Below are 19,370 nucleotides of genomic sequence, written 5' to 3' on the forward strand. Positions count from 1 at the left end.
GTCCATTTTAAACCTGTTGTTCCGTTCGATTTCCCATTATACAATGTATGGAAAACCGAAGGCAACTTTATACGGGTGAATTATAAGGGTATAATCTACAAAACCTTATTGAAATTTTCACTTCGGAAAGTAGTGCTTGTCATGAGACAAAGTTTAAGACCGAATGTTTTGCTGATGTACTTTTAAAGTCAGATTTATGAAAATATTTATACATAAGGCATATTGTATACGTACAAAATTTATATATTTTGTTTCCTTTTTTATTCGGTGTTGAACTAATTCTTGTATGCCCCCATTATTTAATATTACAATATTTTTCTGAGTGCATTAACATTTTCTTATTTGTTTAACTGTAAATTGTTATATATCGGAGCATTATCGAAGAATCTGGTTGATTTCGCAAAATTTCATTCTACATTTGACAATTGACAGTCTGTGCTTGCTAAGCTCACGAATTAATAACGTTACATTTTTCTTATTATCAGCAAAATGGCCATCGATAAACTTGCGTCGGAGGAAAAACCATCGAAATGTTACTTGTTGCTACAGTTCATTATCGGTCTAGTTATCGGTGTTTTTCTAGCTATAGTGATTTCTTTTTGGGCGCCATATTGTCTCGAATTCATACAAGCTAATACAAACGGTAAACAGATTCGACTGATTGTGGAGAAAAACGAGAATACCACCACAAGCGTGCCAACGGACTTGAGTCAAGAGGTGCGTGTGTTCTGTTGGGTCCTGACAAAGCGAAAGCATCATAAAACTAGGGCACAGCATATTAAACGTACATGGGGACGACGCTGCAATAAGCTAATCTTTATCAGCACACAGTATGATGAAGAATTGGGTTCTGTCACAGTAACCGAACAGAGAGATTCTCGAAATGCATGGCCGAAAGCACAAGCGGCGCTTCAGTATATTTACACACACCATTTAGACGATGCGGATTGGTTCTTCAGGGCAGATGATAAGACGTGAATAGATGGCAGACTTATAAGTAGTATAAATTACATTATAAAAATTTCATTATAGATATGCAGTTATGGAAAATATGCGATCCTTTCTCTATAACTATTCATCCGAGTCGCCAATATATTTCGGTCATAAAGTTAAGGTAATATTTATATATTTTCTTATCAGTAAGGAAATTATGCGTTATCAGAGTTTCATTAATATAGACTTTATTCAATACAAACTAAAGTTCTAAACCAAATATTTTTTTTAGAATCACATTTCCGCTGATGCTGGCTATGTGCTTAGTAAAGAGGCGCTTCGCCGTTTCGTCGAGAAAGCACTACCGAATACCACGTATTGCGCTCAGAACAGCAGCCGTACCGAGACCATTGAGTTGGCTCAATGTCTGGGAAGTGTCGAAGTAATTGCCGGCGACTCACGTGATCAGCAGGGTTGTGTCCGTTTCGTACAACTTCATTTAAGGAAACACCTAATGCCTGTACGCAGGAATCAAGACATTTCAGAAAGTGAAGAGGTAAGATCATGAACAATTGTAGGATTTATGAGCTTCATTATTATTTTTCAAAAAGAGCTGGACTTGTTGCTCGGCCACGGCTATTGTCTATAATTACATAGCGCCGCATGAAATGTATGGTCTGGACCACTTCATATATCACGTAAGAACCACTGGTGTTGGTAGTACAACAACAACATCACTGCCGTTAAATTTAAACCAGAGCGAGACAAAAACTTTTAAATCTAACGAAACTGTAGCCCCGATAAATGATAAGTATCGTAAGACTTCGACAATAGTGAATTAATTTAATTTTAACTTTAAGTTAAAATAATAAATAAAATGCGAATTAATTGTGAAAATCTACACAAACAAGCCTTTATATTCCTCTCATTAGTCTACTAGTTCAAAATTTAGACGTTAACTTCTTCAAAACATTTTAGACTACTTAGGCTTTGAAGCTAAGTTTTCCCTACGCCAATTGATAGCTTGATGAGTGAGAAAATGGGAAGATGCATCGTTGAGGTTTGTGGTTTCAAGAAGCTATAAGCAGGTGTATATAAATATTTTTAAATATAAACACTGAATTAGATGCGCCTTCACTTATGTATTAATCCCTCCTTGTACGAATATGTGCACTGTGTATGCGAAGGAGTATTTTGTTTGCTTTGAATGCGCTGAAAGTGAAGCGTCAAAGTTGAGATGTACTTGACGGAAGACAAGGATAATCTGCGTAATGAAACGCGACAGCAATCATACGTTCTGCGTTATATTGACATATATGTAAGTGTGCTGTAAGTGCTCAAAACCTTTGCCAGTTTGAATTATGTACTTGTGCTTGTGAACTCAGTGAAATTTCGAATTTGTGAAGGACTCTTCGCATTATGAGCTGCTCATTTAGCGCATTATTCACAATGAGTTACTTGATTGAAAACAGTGCATGTGTAGTGATATGAACTCCATATAGTTAATTAGGTATATAATTTGATCTGTGTTTTCATAGCCATTCTTTCTGTAATAGTTAACATGATATTCAGATTGAAAATTATGATTTTTGAAGCTAAAAAATATTTTTTCACATTATTAATTAATTAATTTAATAGTCCGACGGGAATGGCTTCTTTGTCACAATAACTGGGTTAATTACTAGCTTTGAACATAAATTTTGGATTTACCACATCGAGGGAAGATAGTCGACAGTGCGTATACGCAACGTTTATTTTGTTGGATTTTTAAGGTTGACGATAAAAATAAGATTAGAATTATATTTCTAATTGAATATAAACGACTGTATATTAAAACAGATACGCATGTTTGTTGGTATACTCTTACATTTTTATTTTTTCGGGATTCACTTCAGAAACCCAGTTTATCCAAAGGGGAGATATGAAATTCTTCAACGCCCTAGTCGTCTCAATGCATCTCTTAACTTTACCTCGTATGTGCCAATCGGACATCTGTTCCTACAGAATTTCTCTTTAATTAGAGAGAAACAAACCTTGCTAAGGATAAGTAGTTCGCTATACTATTGCCAGTATTTCATAAGCATCACTCAGGCTAAATAACGAGGGAACGTGGATGCACTATCTTACATGACCATCCCTCCTTGTCTAGTTTTGAGCACACAGTGCTCAAAAAATGGAAGCTACTACTGGCCTTCCTCAAAGCGACCGAGGTTGTATAGCCCTCTAGTAGACTCCTTCATTTCCTTCCATTTGAATGTCGAAGTTTATTGCCTCCACATCCAGTGGCTCCACCTCAGAATGTTCATATTTTTAGAGATAAAAGTGCGGAGAAGAAACTACCAGGAGTTTGTACGGTGATAAGGAGTATATGGAAGGCGTAAGGAATGAAGTCCTAAGAAAATCAGTCGAAGTTTTATAACTGTGTTACTGTGTATTCTTGATTAGAAATAATAGTGCGGGAATAGTCCAGCTGGTATTTATTTCAGCGAACTCGAACCAAAATTGTCTGGGTGGTTGCACCAAGAATGTGATGGGAGAGGTAACGAGAGACAGACATAGAAAGGGATGTGTACTGTTTAATGGTAAACTCAGTTCTCTTATTGGTCTACCATTCGTACCAGATAAAGTTTAGCACTTTAGGACTTAGTACTTACATAGGTTTAAGTTATCGCATTGAGGTTGCTTTGAGTTAATAAAATTTGGGTCGGTCTAATAATAAAAAACAGATTAAAAGGTGGGAGATGATCTTTAAAATATACTTTTTTATACTCTCGCAACAAAAGTTGCTAAGTAAGAGTATACTAGAGCAAAAGTGTCATAACTATGGCATAAATAAAGTTATAAAGGTAAAATTTGGAATAAAGGATTGCACTAGGAAGGGGCATATGTGGATGTATTTTTTTTGGGGAAGTGGGCGTGACCCCGCCCACAAATCGGTTATTTGTATATATCTCGCAAACCAATGAAGCTATATAAACCAACCTTTCCCACACACAATGAAAATAGTTAAAATCGGATAATAACCACGCCCACCTCCCATACAAAGGTTAAGTTGAAAATTACTAAAAGTGGGTTAACTCAATAACGAAAAAATTCAGAAACACTAAATTTTACAGAAGATATAGCAGAAGGAAGCTGCACTCAGATTTTTTTACAAAATGAAAAATGGGCGTGGCATCGCCCACTTATGCGTCAAAAACCATATCATAGGAACCATTTGACAGATTTTAATGAAATTCGGTATATAATATTTTCTTGACACCCTGATGACACGTGTGGCAAATGGACGAAATCAGTTCACAACCACGACAACTTCCCATATAACACATTTTTGAACTCCATCTTATTCCTTCACTTTATAATATATACATAAGGAACCAATGAAGATAGCGAAATTAAACTTTACACAAATAAGCTTAATAGCTTATAAATCGGTTAATATGTGAAATATATTTATGCCGAATATATGGGTCAAATTGTGTGTTTTCTTAATAAAAATATAGCAATAAATTGCGAGAGTATAAAATGTTCGGTTGCACCCGAACTTAGCCTTTCCTTACTTGTTTTATTTAAAACAAATTTTTGTTCAAACATTCATCGACTTTTCACACTGTGCCTACATATGATCACATGTATTTGAGATATATGTATGTATTTATGTAAATTGACACAAACACATTGCAGTGATAACTATTAAGTAGTTAATGAATATATTGAGCTGTCTTCGATAGATTGAGAACTTTGTTAATACATATGTGTGTGTGTGTGTGTCTACTTAAATGTTATGCTGACGTTGCGTTACCAATGAGCACCGCCTGTAAGTGGGTTTCAATTTCCAAATGTTTGCTGCCACACATAAGTTAATTACGGCGTTGACTTACGCTTGATAAGGCAAATCAAACTAATTAAAAGATTTCAATTAAATGAAAGTGAATACGAACACACACAAATGTTCATATACGAGTATAGAGGCAAATGGGTGTGCGCTGGTAAGTAGCAAGGAAATGAAATAGTTTTCAAGGAGTAAATATACTATACATATACATATATAATGCACATAGTATATGGATATATAAAATCATAGACAAGGTATGTGCGTACTTTAGTTAGATCTAGTAACCTTATACATATGTAAATATTGACAAATGCATCACAGGTACTATATACATATGTACATATATCTGTTATACAATCATTTATGTGACACCAAAATTAGCTTTTCCTTACATCTAATAACTACAGTATTGTACAAAAGTATGATAATTTACTTAACATTTATATATATAAATATATATATATATATATATATATACCATATATATTTTTTGGATTTAAAATATATACATATAATTGTAGTTATATACTATTTTATACTGTCTAGCTTAACATCAACAACTGTCAATCGCTTACGCGAATCTGCTCACAGTGGCAAGCCATAAAATGCGCACAAATTCATAAAACTGTTACATTGCCCTGGCAGATCTGTAAATTGAATTCCAAATCCAATTAAAACTTCAATTCCAAAAGTTTACAATACACACACGCGTGTCTCACAGGTGACGAGTAGTTAAACTATATGGTCTGTATATGGAGAGCCAAGTCGAAGGGCAGTCATAATAGTACCCTTACGTCGTTTCGCATCGAATTCGTTAACGCTGCCGGCATTGCTCAAAATTGCTGACGAAGCTGACAAATTGCCGCTGGTGTTAGATACTCATCACGTGTTTTCGTCAGGATGGCGCTATAGTTACTATGGGGTAAAATTAATTCAAAATATACATATGCGAATATTTGTCTGACGAGAAACCGCTCCAAAGTGATTTTAGAAATTTCAATTAAACGAAGTAATTATAATTTGAATACAGATTTCGAATCGGATGATTAATATTGATAGCCGACTATTCGTCGGAATCTCTGCTCAACTGCGTTCATCTCTCGAGAGGGATTTAACCCATTATTCTTTAAGGGGTTATACACCAGTATGATCTTTTTCAAACAATCAATTTTTTTTTATTTTTTTGCTTAATCGATAGTTAATACATTCAAAAATACCCTGAGAAAGTGGTAAGGTCGTATCTTGAATAGTGTTTGAATGTCCGCGTAGTAAAGAGCGACCGCTCACAAGCATAAGCCGCCATAGTTCTTTAAACGCGTTTTTCTCGAAAAGACATTTCTCAAAACTGCTGACATCATAACTCAACGATACATTGACCGATTGATCAAATTTAAACTAAATGTTCTTGAATATATTTACTGTACAATTATATCGTTAAAAATTGGTCAATTTGGCATTAAATAAACTACCTTTGTTTTTTTTTCAGAACTAAGCCATTTTGCTAATTTTTGATATTTTTCAAAGATCGTAGGTCATTGTATAGGAAATATCTTCAACTTAAAAACCCTTTGTGATTTCTTTGTTTTCGGCTTTGGTACCTCCCAAGACAGCACATAACTCCGTTATTTTTCAATATTTTTGTAAAAAAAAACTCTTAAAATATAGCTGAACATATACCTTATTATGTCCAAAAAACTTCGAAACATTCGATCGAGTACTTTCTTTAAAAAAAAATCACGAAAATCGCCAAATTTTTCATAGGTTATACTGGTATAGCGCGTTAAAATACCCACGTTAGTTTTTATTAATTTATCGAGTACCTCGATCGATAGAGCTATATTGCGTACCCCGAAAGCTTGCATTAAGTTCATTTATTCCGATCCGTTTATTATTAGTATATAGTTAGCTTTTCAAATACTCCACAATAAGAATTTAGTGGTATAAAAATCTCAAATCTCAAAATTGATCTGGGAGGGCATTGAATTTTACTTACATCTGATCTTTCACTGTTCTGATCTCAACACAATTCGAAGCAGATAACGTTGAATGATCGGTTGGCCAAGAGTTAAAACCCTGTGCGACGAGACGTTTCGTGGTTGCATTTTCAGTATATTGAAGTTACAAAAATATATCTAAAGCACCAAATAATTTCGTACTCGTCTAGGTCAATCATTGTTTACATATCTAGAAAGCAGATGGCGCGCCCTGCCTATGTATGTTGTACAATGTCTCAAATAACAGCTGAATCCTACTTTTTTAATAGTTTTATGAAATTTTAGAAATTGTGTTCGAATTAGGTCAAACTTAAAGTACTTGTAAAACTTTTACTCACAACCATAACCTCAAAATGGCCACACTGTGCTTTCGTTTCGGCGAAATTTACTTCAAGCTTACTCGTAGTCGTACAACCTTACCAGGTCTGGCTGGATGCAGTGTGTTGTGTCAATTTGTTTAAGCGTTTAATTGCGCTTTTTACGATTGCACTTTTGTTTTGTTTTCCATTTTCGCTTAAAATTTTAATTTTTATCTTCAGCTTGTACAGCTTCGCAAACTAAATATTTTTTTTGCCTTAGGAAACAAAAATGTAGGTATGTGTGAACATGTGTAGACACGTTGAGGAAAGTGGGGAAAAAAGAATTACAAAATTGTCGACAATTTTATAAGTGTTAACGGCATGTCAAGCAGTGCTGATGTGGTACAAAATGTCTACAATTGTCTATATATAACATACTCGTGTGTACATATGTATGTATTTATACATATTTATACAAAAATAGTGAGTGACACACACGTAGTTTGACATGTTGGCAATCCTTTGAAATTCTGTGGGTTGCCATCGGTTGGTTGAAGCTTCGTTTGTTTGCGTCATATCACCCTTACGTTTTGGGTGTGTGTGTGCAAAATTGCAAATGAATTTATTCATTTTGTGGGCGTGTGCCAACTTAATTCGCTTTCCGGTTCACACCAGGTTCAACTGTCATTTTTACACGCTGAGGCAGACACGAGTCGGTTTAATGTGAAAATGAAAATTGTGGAATTTTTTTTTTGCGCGTGTGTGTTCGCATTTATTTTTAATCGCTTTAGCAGTTTACTTGCGAGAAGTTGGCAATTAAGTGATTTAATTTAAATGAAATAAACTTTGATGTGCCGTTGTGTCGTCCTGGATAAAAGTATATTTCTGCGCTTCTCTGCGTGCTGTGGCAGAAAAGCAATCAAAACGGCAATGCATGCAAATTGTTTATAATTACTTATCATTTGAATAAATGACATAATTTGGCGCAATTAGCAAAATAATTTAAGCTGTGCAAAGTAATTTGGAAGCACTAGTAATGAAAAATAATTGGTTAATCTTAATATTAAAGCAATTAGGAGACTACTTATAAGAGGAGAGTTCTGATAGAGAGAAATATTCTCATAAATATTTCCAGAGAAAATACTTACATGAGAACCACTTTTACAGAAATTTGTCTTGCTATAATATACTCTTGTTTACTGTAAAACTCCGTCAGGATCGGAAAGAACCTCTCTGAGTCGTTCGATACCATACAGGGCTTCAGACAGGGTGACTCACAATCGTGCGACTTCTTTAATCTATTGCTTTAAAAAATAATACGAGTTGCAGAGCTAAACAGACAAGTTACAATCTTGTATAAGTGAGCTAAACAGAGAAGGCAAAATCTTGTATAAGGAAGCGAAGCGTGTGGCTCTGGTGGTGAATGAGGACAAGACGAAATATTTCCTGTCATCAAAGAAACGGTCAGCGCACTCGCGTCTTGGCTCCCACGTCACTGTTGACAGTCATAACTTTGAAGTAGTAGATAGTTTCGTCTACTTGGGAACCAGCGTTAACAACACCAACAATGTCAGCCTCGAAATCCAACGCGGAATCACTCTTGTCTACAGGCGCTACTTTGGACTGAGTAGGCAATTGAAAAGTAAAGTTCTCTCTAGACGAACAAAAACCAAACTCTACAAGTCGCTTATCATTCCCGTCCTGTTTTATGGCGCAGAAGCATGTGTTTTCTAGAGAAAGGTTTTGCGGAAGATTTATGGTCTTCTGAACATAGGCAACGGCGAATACCGCAGGCGATGGAACGATGAGCTGTACGATTTATACGACGACATTGACATAGTCCAGCGAATAAAAAGACAGCGGCTACGCTGTCTAGGACATGTTGTACGAATGAATGAATCTCTGAAAGTGTTGTTTTTGATTGATGCAGTATATACTGATCTTTTATCAACGACCTGGTGAACGAGCTCATCCATTGAGTTGCATTGCTCCGTTGAACGATGGCGGCGAGTTACCTTATATAGGATATTTGTTGTTACTGAGGCACTAGTATATATAAGATTACGATTTCGGAACAAAGAATCCTACTCCTTTATGTTGAAAAACATCAATTTTACAGTAAGTTGAGTCGTAAGTCGACCACAATGAATTTGGTGGAACAAAAAGTTTTTTGGGCATTTGTTCATCACTGGTTAAGCTTCTCTTCAGAAATTTTGGGGCCTGTTTATACTACCCGACAAATTGGCTTTCCAACGAAGTTTTAGGTCGTCATACAAAATAAGTTTGTGATTATAAAAGTTAAAGAACTTTTAGTGAATTTTTATATTTTGAAAAAATATGTGAACAAAATATAATGAGTTAATGAAAAAAGTGTCGTCTGTGTATGGCCTCTTCTTCTTAACTGGCGTAGAAACCGCTTACGCGGTTATAGCCGAGTCCACAACAGTGCGCCACGCATCTCTCCTTTTGGCGGTTTGGCGCCAATTGGTAATACCAAGTGAAGACAGGTCCTTCTCCACCTGGTCCTTCCACCGGAGTGGAGGTCTCCCTCTTCCTCGGCTTCCACCAGCGGGTACTGCATCGAAAACTTTCAGAGCTGGGGCACTTTCATCCATTCGAACAACATGACCCAGCCAGCGTAGCCGCTGTCGTTTTATTCGCTGGACTATGTCTATGTCGTCGAACAACACATGCAGCTCATCATTCCATCTTCTGCGGTATTCGCCGTTGCCAATGTTTAAGGGACCGTAAATCTTCCGCAAAACCTTTCTCTCGAAAACTCCTAGTGCCGTCTCATCGGATGTTGACACCGTCCACGCTTCTGCACCATAAAGTAGGACGGGAATGATGAGGGACTTGTAGAGTTTAGTTTTTGTTCGTCGAGAGAGGACTTTACTTTTCAATTGCCTACTCAGTCCATAGTAGCACCTGTTGGCAAGAGTGATTCTGCGTTGGATTTCAAGGCTGACATTATTATCGGTGTTAATGTTGGTTCCTAGGTATACGAAATTATCTACAACTTCAAAGTTATGACTGTCAACAGTGACGTGGGAGCCAAGACGCGAATGCGCTGACTGTTTGTTTGATGACAGGAGATATTTCGTCTTGTCCTCGTTCACCACCAGACCCATTCGCTTCGCTTCCGTATCCAGGCGGGAAAAAGCAGAACTAACGGCGCGGGTGTTGTTTCCAATGATATCGATATCATCGGCGTATGCCAGTAGCTGTACTCTCTTGTAGAAGATTGTACCTTCTCTATTTAGCTCTGCAGCTCTTATAATTTTCTCCAGCATCAAGTTAAAGAAGTCGCACGATAGCGAGTCACCTTGTCTGAAACCTCGTTTGGTATCGAACGGCTCGGAGAGGTCCTTCCCGATCCTGACGGAGCTTTTGGTGTTGCTCAACGTCAACTTACACAACCGTATTAGTTTTGCGGGGATACCAAATTCAGACATCGCGGCATAAAGGCAGCTCCTTTTCGTGCTGTCGAAAGCAGCTTTAAAGTCGACAAATAGATGGTGTGTGTCGATCCTTTTTTCACGGGTCTTCTCCAAGATTTGGCGCATGGTGAATATCTGGTCAGTTGTTGATTTTCCAGGTCTAAAGCCACACTGATAAGGTCCAATCAGTTTGTTGACGGTGGGCTTTAGTCTTTCACACAGTACGCTCGATAGAACCTTATAAGCGATGTTAAGGAGGCTTATCCCACGATAGTTGGCGCAGATTGTGGGGTCTCCCTTTTTGTGGATTGGGCAGAGTACACTGAGATTCCAATCGTCGGGCATGCTTTCTTCCGACCATATTTCGCAAAGAAGCTGATGCATGCACCTTATCAGCTCTTCGCCGCCGTATTTGAATAGCTCGGCCGGCAATCCATCGGCCCCCGCCGCCTTGTTGTTCTTCAAGCGGGTAATTGCTATTCTAATTTCTTCACGGTCGGGCAATGGAACATCTGTTCCATCGTCGTCGATTGGGGAATCGGGTTCGCCATCTCCTGGTGTTGTACTTTCACTGCCATTCAGCAGGCTGGAGAAGTGTTCCCTCCACAAACACAGTATACTCTGGTCATCAACCACTAGATCACCGCTGGGGGTCCTACAGGAGTGTGCTCCGGTCTTGAAACCTTCAGTTAGTCGCCGGATCTTTTCGTAAAATTTTCGAGCATTACCCCTGTCGGCCAGCTTGTCAAGCTCGTCATACTCACGCATTTCTGCCTCTTTCTTTCTTTTTCTGCAAATGCGTCTCGCTTCCCTCTTCAGCTCTCGGTATCTTTCCCATCCCGCTCGTGTTGCGGTCGATCGCAACATTGCGAGGTAGGCAGTCTGTTTTCTCTCCACTGCGAGACGACAATCCTCATCATACCAGCTGTTTTTTTGGCTTTTCCGAAAGCCAATGGTTTCGGTTGCAGCTGTACGTAAGGAGTTTGATATGCCGTCCCACAGCTCCCTTATACCGAGATGCTGATGAGTGCTCTCAGAGAGCAGGAGTGCAAGTCGAGTAGAAAATCGTTCGGCTGTCGGTTGTGATTGCAGCTTCTCGATGTCGAACCTTCCTTGTGTTTGTTGACGTGTGCGCTTTTCTACACAGAGGCGGGTGCGTACCTTAGCTGCTACAAGATAGTGGTCCGAGTCGATGTTGGGACCACGAAGCGTACGCACATCAAAAACACTGGAGACATGTCGTCCATCTATCACAACATGATCGATCTGGTTGCGAGTGATTCGATCCGGGGACAGCCAAGTAGCTTGATGGATTTTCTTATGCTGGAATCTAGTGCTACAGATGGCCCCGGCGAAGTCGATCAGCCTCAGACCGTTTGGTGATGTTTCGTCATGGAGGCTGAATTTTCCGACTGTTGTGCCAAAGACACCTTCTTTACCCACCCTAGCGTTGAAATCGCCAAGCACGATTTTGACATCGTGGCGGGGGCAGCGCTCATAGGTACGTTCTAGGCGCTCATAGAAGGTATCTTTGGTCACATCGTCCTTCTCTTCCGTCGGGGCGTGGGCGCAAATCAGCGATATGTTGAAGAACCTCGCTTTGATGCGGATTGTGGCTAGACGTTCATCCACCGGAGTGAATGCCAGGACTCGACGACGGAGTCTCTCTCCCACCACGAATCCCACACCGAATTTGCGCTCCTTTATATGGCCGCTGTAGTAGATGTCACAAGGACCCACCTTCTTCCGTCCTTGTCCCGTCCATCGCATTTCTTGGATTGCGGTGATGTCAGCCTTTACTCTTACGAGGACATCAACCAGCTGGGCAGAGGCACCTTCCCAATTAAGGGTCCGGACATTCCAGGTGCATGCCCTTAAATCATAGTCCTTTATACGTTTGCCGTGGTCGTCATCAAAAGGGGGGTTTCTCATCCGAGGCCTGTGTTTCTTATTCACTGGTTATTCGTTTTTATGTGGTGGGTCCCAAGCCCTACGCACAACCGCATAAGCGGGATTCGCCTTCTCACTTTAGCTCGCTTCCAGACGGGTGTCTGTTGGCTACCCAGAGGATACTTGGTCTAAGACCGGAAGTTGTGAGCTGCTTGAGCCACATGTAAAAGAATCGTTCCTGGCCACTCCCAAGTGAATGGCAGTCAGAAACTTTCCTCACTTACGTGAACTTCTACATATGACTCCATCCTCCCTCCTGTATGGCCTATTTTGGTAAAATAAGTGCTATCCAGACTCTACCACAAACAAACCAACAAGTAAATGGTTAATGCTGAATTCCGTGCAGTTCATAATAGCATCGAAGATGATTTTCAGTAACGGCAGACTAACATTCAGCAGATATTAAAATATACTGTCGGACTTATCTTACATAAATATTTAGGCGAAGATCATGATATTCTGATTCCGCGTGTTACAAATAAATGAAAACTATGGCAGAATTATATATATAGATGTCTCTAGGGTCAAGCACTGGTCGATTAAATCGATTTTTGTTTTGTAGGATCTGTTTGCATCGCAAACTTATTCTTAACTGAAAATGTCATTTTTTGAGCCGAATTCTCGACATTTGCGGGAAATTTTTCTTTTCTTTTTTAATTCCAAGAAAAGTGCGGTTGAAGCTCTTCGACATTTGTAACCGTTTTTATACAACAAAAAACTTAAATTTACAAAAGAAAAAATGGCGGAATCAAAGTTGTAGACCATATATAAGAAGACTTATATGGTTACCTTATTGAATTATACTTTAAACGGTACTATATTGCATGTCTGTCAAATTAAAATGTTTGGTATATATCTACCCATCCAAATTTTTGTGAATTTTATACTTATCATTGATTTTTTTGGGGTGAAGTTTAATTTGGTAAATCAAGTAAATGTTAAAATATAAGAAATACCCTGTTTCTCATAAAACCTCTGGATTAATAATAAAAGCATTTTTGTGGATTTGTTTTTTCTATAATTCATATTTCTTTTTTTCCAGGCTTGTCCGTAAAATCGACTTGATGGGTCTCTTTTCTTCGGAGATGGATGGGTATAAGAAGCACATTTCAAATAACCAGTAGTATATTCCAAAAATAAGAATAGTTTCTGGAAGAAAGATTCTTAGAGATTCTAATAATACTCTTGATGTTTCTTCAGATATACTATATTTATTACATAACTTTAAACTTCTCGGAATAAGAGGAATGATTGTACTCAGAGTTGAAACAGATCAGTTTGAGATAACAAGTTTAGAGTTTAGCAAATCGTTGATGTTTGGGAATAATAAAACTGAAGCATAATTAATTCGTCTTATAAATAACCCATAAAATGTTGTGTCTGTAGGAATACCAATAACAGAGTCGAAAATATTCGTTGTTTTGAGGCAAAATTTCTTTGTAGGTTCACGTAGTCTCTATTTTAGCGATCGAATAAGTAAATTCACTTCAGATATTTTTTATGAACATTAAATTACGAATTAAAGTAGACACGAAAAAGTGACTTCCATAGTGGCGGAATAAATCGTTAAATAATAAATTTTGGACGACCAGAGAAATCAGGAAAAAGTTTGCTGCTTGGTAACTCAGAACTTGATGGATACCAAGACAACTCGAGGCTATTTCGTTTGCCGTTTAGTTAAGTCAGTGAACTCCACTGCACAAGAAAAGTGGGACGATCGTTAAGAAAGGAACATTAAACAGAAGTATAGAGAGATATTTATCTGAGTTATTGAATCAGTTGTGTTTCAATGAGATAATAGCACTAAAATTTCCCTTAAGGCACCCATATCTTTGTTATGTATTTTATTAATAGAATTACCTTAAAACTATAGAGTGGAGTTTCCTTCCTGCATGAAATATACCAAACCTTTAAAAATTAAATTTAAGGAAATTCGCAGCACTTGAATGCGCGCAAAACTCCCGCAGAGATAAGGAAATGCAAAAAGTATTTGTGCTAAACAATTCGCGCACCGAAATTGACTGTTCAAGCGGAAAACGTCAACTCGAATCATTAGTGCTGGCTTTAAGCGGCAAAATGTGAAAAGTGAAATGCCTATTTATGTGTTTGTGAAAAGGTGAAAGCCGCAGGCCGCAACCGAAAGTTCAATGTGGGGCTGGAGAAAGTTACAACTGTGCGCACACATTCGCCGGCAAAGCACCAGGCCCTTCGTTCGGTAGGCAGTGAGTCGTCGTTGAATGCAGTTCAGCGAGGCGATTAAAGTAGAATTTAAATTCATTTTAATGTGCGGTACGCGAAATGGAGTAGCGGAAGCGGAAATAAAATAACAAAATTGTTGTTGTTGTTGCTGTTGCTGTAGCTGTTTTTGTACTATGTAAATGTGCAAGGCGCCCCCCTTTAATGTGCGGGGATATAATATTAAGCGAGATAAGCGGCGAAAAGTGAAAAAAATGCCAGAGGCTAAACCTTTGAAAGCGAGTTGGCGCTTCCAACGCTCCTCGCTGCGCTCTTCACGCTGCAGTGTGAAGGCGTTCGAGTGCTCTTCAAGTGCCAGCAGTGTTGGCATTTGCCACAAGCTTACTCACTAACTTAACAGTTACAGTTAAACGAGGAACACTCCAGCTGGGACGGTTATGGACGAGGTGTTTGACTGCCTGCAAGTGTGTTCGTGTGTCTGCGGCCCGTTAGTTATGTTGGCATGTGGTTTCGTGGCTGTTTACCTAAAATTGGGGGAGCGAACGCTTTGCCTTTGTCGCAATGAAGTGGCCGCCGCCGTGTCTAGCTGTCTGTTCTCTGCTATTCTGCGCCCTTCATCGTCGCATGTGTGTGAGTGTGTCTAAACGCACCCAAACACTTTAACCGTTAACCTTGAGGGGTTAAGCCAAGACTTCACACGCGAGCTGTACATACGCGTTATGCCACGCTTACGGTTAGGCGCTTCGCATGTATTTGTATTGTGTTGTTGTGTTTTTGTAGTGTCTTTTTGCTCTGTCTGTTGCTTGCTAGCTTGCTTGTTAACCAGCTGAGTGCAAAGCTGTGTCGTACAACGCTTGACGGTGGGTGTAAGGCGTGATCTCTCTGCTAGTTTATCATAGAGGTGATTTTCTTTGCTCGCTTGTGTTTGCTTGCATAACGGCAAGTTTGTTTGTTTGTGTGCGCTAATGCATGCGGTTGGGTGTTTGCGCCACGCTTTGCTCTGGTCGTTATCGTTCCCTATGTGACTGAGTGTTTGTATTTGTGTGCTTATAAGTAAGCCAAGATAATATATTGTAATCACAATGGAGTTGAAGATTTACAATTCGTTCAGCAGCCAACTGGTATGCGGCTGTGTGTGTTCGCCGAAAGTCCTTTGATGGCAAGTGTTTGCGGATATGTTGTGATAGTGTCGATGAAATAGAAGTTGTGGTGAATGAGGTGAGTAGTTCTTGTAAGGCATTAGATCCGAAATTCAATTGACTATTACCGGATAAGTTGATTTGGAATCCCGTTTGTATCTCCCATCTTTAAGTAATATTAAGTTAAGTGTTTGTTTTACTCTATTTTGATATTGTTGTTGTTTTTGTAAAAACAGAAAATATTTTGCAAATAACTTTGAGGACTCTACCCACTTGGCAGCTCTTGGTAGGATCAAAAATCTCGATCCGTTTCGATAATATAGACTAGACTGTTGTGGTAATGTGAATGCTTTGATTTTGATCATAGAGTATGCTTCAGCATTTGATTGGAATACTAGGCGCCTTTTTAAAGATTATACCTCGAACTAGCTTATCTTGTTAAGAATTCACTAATATTTTTCTTGTGTGGCTAACGATAATTGGAAAGGCACAAAGGAGCCCGCTGTCAGCGTAAGTTATAATTTATAATATCAAATGCGTTCTCTTTCAACTGTGTTCAGGTCTGCCATATAGATTAAAAACATCTTTCTGTAAAATTAATCAAGACAATAAGAGGATGACAGATGTGCAGATTATACTAAAGATATGGTCGTAAGTTCACTGAATGGTGATATCAAAGGCATTAATAGCATAGAAATAGAATCCGAATCCACAGTCGTTGACGACAATGTTGTCGTACCCCCACCCGGCCAACACAAAGTTCGTATAGGCATAACTCGGATTAAAATAACAAACCCGCAGGCGCCGTTGGCCTACCAGTCAAACTATCAAACAAGGCGGCGAAGAGTTGGTATGGAGCTTGATGCATTCTCCAGCTCTTCTCGGCCAAATATTGTGGAAAGAACTGGAACCTTGCTCAGTCATATCTACAAGAACTACCGCGGAAAATCTATAAGATCTTATCAAGCGTACTCTGTGCAAGACTAAAGCCTATAGTATTTGGAAAATATCAGTGTGGCTTCCGACATGGTAAATCAACCATTGCTACGCCAACTCCTGGAAAATACTCAACAAAACCAGCTGTAATGTTTGAATTTGGAATGACTACAACATTTTTACGGCTATATAAAATGACAGTGAGTGTTACCATTAACTCCGTCAAACTAAGGAAGGACCTCTGTTCGATATCAAACGATGATAAAGGAGAGCTGTTGGTATCTTGAGTTCATTAGGCATTAGAAAACTAGAGCTTTCTCTCGAAAGACCAAACTAAGGCTTTATAAGTCATTTATTATACTCGTCCTGTTGTAAGGGGTGGGAGAATGGACGATGACAAACAGCGATGGATATTCTTTAGGAGCTTTCGAGAGAAAAGTTCTCCGAAGGATTTTTGGCCTCCTAAGTGTAGGCGAAGGGTTCGATGGAATTATGAACTCTCCAACTGGCGCCTTCGTATGTAATGCAGCGATGACTGGTGAAGGTTTCTCGACTTGGTCAAGACCGACACCCGGTTGCCGCACCAAGTTGACGATTATGTTTAACTGTGGGGTCCAAATGGAAAGACCAAATAGCCCAAATGGAAAGGCTTATCAGAAAGTGATAGAGTTTTTTGATGGTGGTAATTCAAACATTTGAATCGTGCAACTTGCTACAATTTTTGGATAAGGATAAGTTTAGATCTTCTTTACGTTTTAAATTTCATTTAGCAGAAGCTCTGATAAGGAAAAATTTTCTTGAATATACATCCTATTACTGTCTCAGCACCGTAAAGACAGTGTCTCGGGTAGATTTGAATCATATGTGGGAATAACAAAACTTTATTCATTCCCAACTCAACTCCCATTCTTTTCGCTTATTTAGGATAACAGTTCCTTCTTCTCATTAGCGATTAAAATCCTTGTGAGGTTTTCAGCACTTGAAAATCCCACTGACCCCCACGCAAAGAATATACACCGTTATCGCCAACAACACTGCGCATCTAAGCAAGCGACAAAAGCATACGCTCCACAAAGAGTGTCCTGTGACACTTTATCACACCCGCAATCGGCTCGGCTCATATTTACTTTACACTTCATTGCCATTCCGTCCGGAGCTGTTTGCTTTGTTGCTATTTCTGTCGCCTAAAAATTTATTGTTTGCATAAATTTGCTTTATTGCATGAATTGTAGTTATTGCTGGTGTTTGCTGCTCTTCTGCCAGCCAACCTTTTCGGTTGAGATTTACACCCGCACTTTACACTCGCAGATCCCTTGCGTGGGTGGGGCCGTCTCTTAAAGCAGTCTGGCAGCGTAGCGATGCCAACGGTTGTAGCATAGAAAAGTTTTGCGCATTTCCTGTGGCCTTTGCGTACACGCTTCCTGCAGCTGCCGCCGATGTGAATGATAAAGCGGTTAAAGCAGTTCAGGCTATGGCGCAGGAAGTGGTGGGTGGTGCGGATGCAGCGTGAAGTTGATGGGGGAAAAGAAAACTTTTCACTATTCAATTTAACTAATGAAACTGAAAATTCATTTCAGCACATTAACAAAATGCCAAATACACGCACACCGAGAAAGGATAACAAAAAATTTTGTTTGTAAATGTATATGTGAGTGAATATCCAGACGGACATATACATTTCAACAAATTTATGTTAGTATGTGTTCAACACATGTGCTCGTGTCGCTTATGACAAGGATATACGATAATGACGGTTCAGCATGGTTGTTATTGTAAACACTAATGTCCACATACATACATACACTCACATTTGAACTATGTTATTGTTATAAGTGTTGTTGTTTTTTTTGCTCTCGCGTCTAGATTTGAAAAAAGTGTAGCTGGAAATGTGTTTCATTTGCTGCTTGTTTAGGTGCTTTACACCAACACTAATGCTGCATTTTCATAATTACAGTTACACAATTACCAAGATATATGTATGTATATGTACATCTGCGGGTTGCTGGATTTTGTAGAAAAATAAGAACATTTATTTCTGGTTATATGAGCGTCATATGAGCAATATAACCCACAAATGAACAGTGGTACAACTTCATAAATTTTTTGTTAAATTTATTTTATTTTAAAACAACTTATTATTTGTTAGAAAATTGTATTTATTGATTTTAACTATGTATGGGGTTATAAAAACAAAAAACAAAAAAAAAATTAAAATAATTTCGAACCCACATTGGCATATATTTATATATTTTGTGTAAATTTTTGTATTTCTTAATTTTCCTTAATATGTTTAAAAACAGAAATTTATGGTTTCTATAACTTTTCCGTTTAAAACATTTTTACCTTTATTTTAATTTTTTACAAAAAAATAATCACGACTAAGATCCTTTTGAATCCAGAAATACACAGTGGTACGTTTCCACAATTTTTTATGGTTACTATGTTTGATTTTTATGTTAAGCTCAGGTTATAAAAAAGAAAAATACTTTCCATATATTCTAACCTCAAAATCTAAACTGAAATGAATCTTACATTGACATAAAAGCCGCGCATTTTTATCACGATTAGGAAATATAGTCTGCATATTTATAATAATAAGCCTAAGTGTCCGTACGATGTGTACGACAATAAAAGCTCAAGAAACCATG

General features: G+C 38.4%; 1 protein-coding gene across 1 annotated transcript; it reads left to right on the forward strand.

The window, feature by feature from the left end:
* The first annotated feature begins 394 nt into the window (after positions 1-394).
* Positions 395-1,843, forward strand: LOC105213535 (glycoprotein-N-acetylgalactosamine 3-beta-galactosyltransferase 1). Its single transcript, XM_011186426.3, has 4 exons — positions 395-974; positions 1,033-1,114; positions 1,226-1,489; positions 1,545-1,843. The coding sequence occupies exons 1-4, from the start codon at positions 490-492 to the stop codon at positions 1,773-1,775; spliced, it is 1,062 nt and encodes a 353-aa protein (XP_011184728.2). The 5' UTR covers positions 395-489; the 3' UTR covers positions 1,776-1,843.
* Positions 1,844-19,370: the final 17,527 nt, after the last annotated feature.

This window comes from Zeugodacus cucurbitae, chromosome 2 (genome assembly GCF_028554725.1).
Source record: "Zeugodacus cucurbitae isolate PBARC_wt_2022May chromosome 2, idZeuCucr1.2, whole genome shotgun sequence".
In the NCBI taxonomy this organism is placed as follows: domain Eukaryota; kingdom Metazoa; phylum Arthropoda; class Insecta; order Diptera; family Tephritidae; genus Zeugodacus; species Zeugodacus cucurbitae.

Coding starts and splice junctions, on each gene's coding strand:
- LOC105213535 (XM_011186426.3), top strand. CDS start 490: ATGGCCATCGATAAACTTGCGTCGGAGGAAAAACCATCGAAATGTTAC. Junction 1,115..1,225: donor ATTTCGGTCATAAAGTTAAG/GTAATATTTATA, acceptor TATTTTTTTTAG/AATCACATTTCCGCTGATGC. Junction 1,490..1,544: donor ACATTTCAGAAAGTGAAGAG/GTAAGATCATGA, acceptor TTTTTCAAAAAG/AGCTGGACTTGTTGCTCGGC.